Genomic DNA, 1,516 nt, shown 5'->3' with positions numbered 1-1,516 from the left:
GCACTTCACAGTTAGCGAATTTCATTGCTTCCTTCTTGCATTCCTCAAGACTCACACTACAACAGAACCTGCATTAGTTTTATGGATTAAAAATGAACGTCATCGGTGAAATTCTTAATGATCAATTAATCGATTGTCGATTAATTGATCATGCCCGTCCCTAGTATGCAGAATCTGATTTAATGTGTGTCTGATTTCTGGTCACACGTTTCATTCTTTCTCTGATTGGACAGCTGCTCGTGGTCCGGGTTATGGCATGCTGTCCATTCGCGTGGATGGTAACGATGTGTTTGCTGTGTACAATGCTACAAAGGAGGCGCGCCGCAGGGCTGTGGCTGAGAACCAGCCCTTCCTCATTGAAGCAATGACCTACAGGTTTGTGTCTTCTGCTTTTTCCCAGCACGGCATGAAGTTACCCCTTTTAGCACTGACGGCTCCTCACAATGCTGAATTTCTAATCGCTTATCGTTGGAAAAATAACGAGAATTATTTCGTTTTTCTTTTTATACCTAGAAATGTGTAAAATGACATTTGTTTAATCACCAGTGTAGGTTTTTACTGTGCCATGATTAACATGAAAAGATATTCTGTCAAATGATCTGAATTTAACCAACTGTGAGTTCAGAGCATTAAACCTGAGTACACTATTAAGCAGTTCACTGAAACATTTTGAACTAATTACAATGGCCTCATTTTACAAACCGCAGTATGTTCTTGTAAATGAGGTCAACTGGATGATCACTGTTTAGGCAGACCTGTGTGAAACCGACTGAGCAACCACCTACTGCAGTTAAGGGGAGCTAGAGAAGGCGGCTTGGGTTTTTGGGTGTAGCATTTGTTTGTCGTGGGCAAACTGCTACGTGAACCACAACCGTCGTGCATCTGCAGTTTCTTTCTACATATTATGTGAACTGGTACTGCTTTAGTGGAAAGTCATAAACATTTAAAAAAGAGTAATTAGTAACTTAATTAGTGAGTGCATAAACTGATAAAAGGTGAGCCATTATAGAGGAATTGTAAGCAAGCAGAAAATAGTGTTTCTCTTTTCATATTAAAAGAGACAGCACAGAAAGAACATGAACAAATACAAGCTTTTAAATCCTCCCAGCAATACTACAACCACATCAGCAAAATACAAAAAGGTCAATATTGACAAACAAAAATAAGGAAGAAGATAAACAGCTGGAAACAAAATGGAACAAAACGTCTATCTGATGTGGTAATCGAATACAGTTCTCGTTTTGTTGTCTGTGGTCATTACAGCAGCGGCTCGCTGCACTGAGTTGTCAGTCCTATCTGTTGTGTCGCACAAGTTAAGATCAAAAGGTAAAAATAAGAGTGGAAAGTAAATTACAAGTACAAGTACATTTTATTCAAAATTTACCTCGTTCAGTGAGATGTTGGGGAAGATAAAAGAGTAGGTGGAGGGTTGATTAAAAGTAGATCTGTGAATTATACTAAAATATTAATAATACATGCACTTATCTGTAAGCTTTAATCTATCTATCTATCTATC

At 38.3% G+C, this 1,516-nt stretch overlaps 1 protein-coding gene across 1 annotated transcript in view; it reads left to right on the top strand.

The window, feature by feature from the left end:
• bckdha (branched chain keto acid dehydrogenase E1 subunit alpha) overlaps positions 1–1,516 on the top strand; it is a 9,665-nt gene that overhangs the window by 4,356 nt on the left and 3,793 nt on the right. The window contains exon 7 of the mRNA XM_035679687.1: positions 234–375. Coding sequence (XP_035535580.1) covers positions 234–375 — 142 coding nt within the window. The remainder of the gene's footprint in view (positions 1–233; positions 376–1,516) is intronic.

The sequence above is a fragment of the Morone saxatilis genome, unplaced genomic scaffold (genome assembly GCF_004916995.1).
Source record: "Morone saxatilis isolate NCDOM2014 unplaced genomic scaffold, NCSU_SB_2.0 Contig8, whole genome shotgun sequence".
In the NCBI taxonomy this organism is placed as follows: domain Eukaryota; kingdom Metazoa; phylum Chordata; class Actinopteri; family Moronidae; genus Morone; species Morone saxatilis.
The sequence above is the reverse complement of the archived record's forward strand: the minus strand, read 5'-3'. Positions and strand labels throughout refer to the sequence as shown.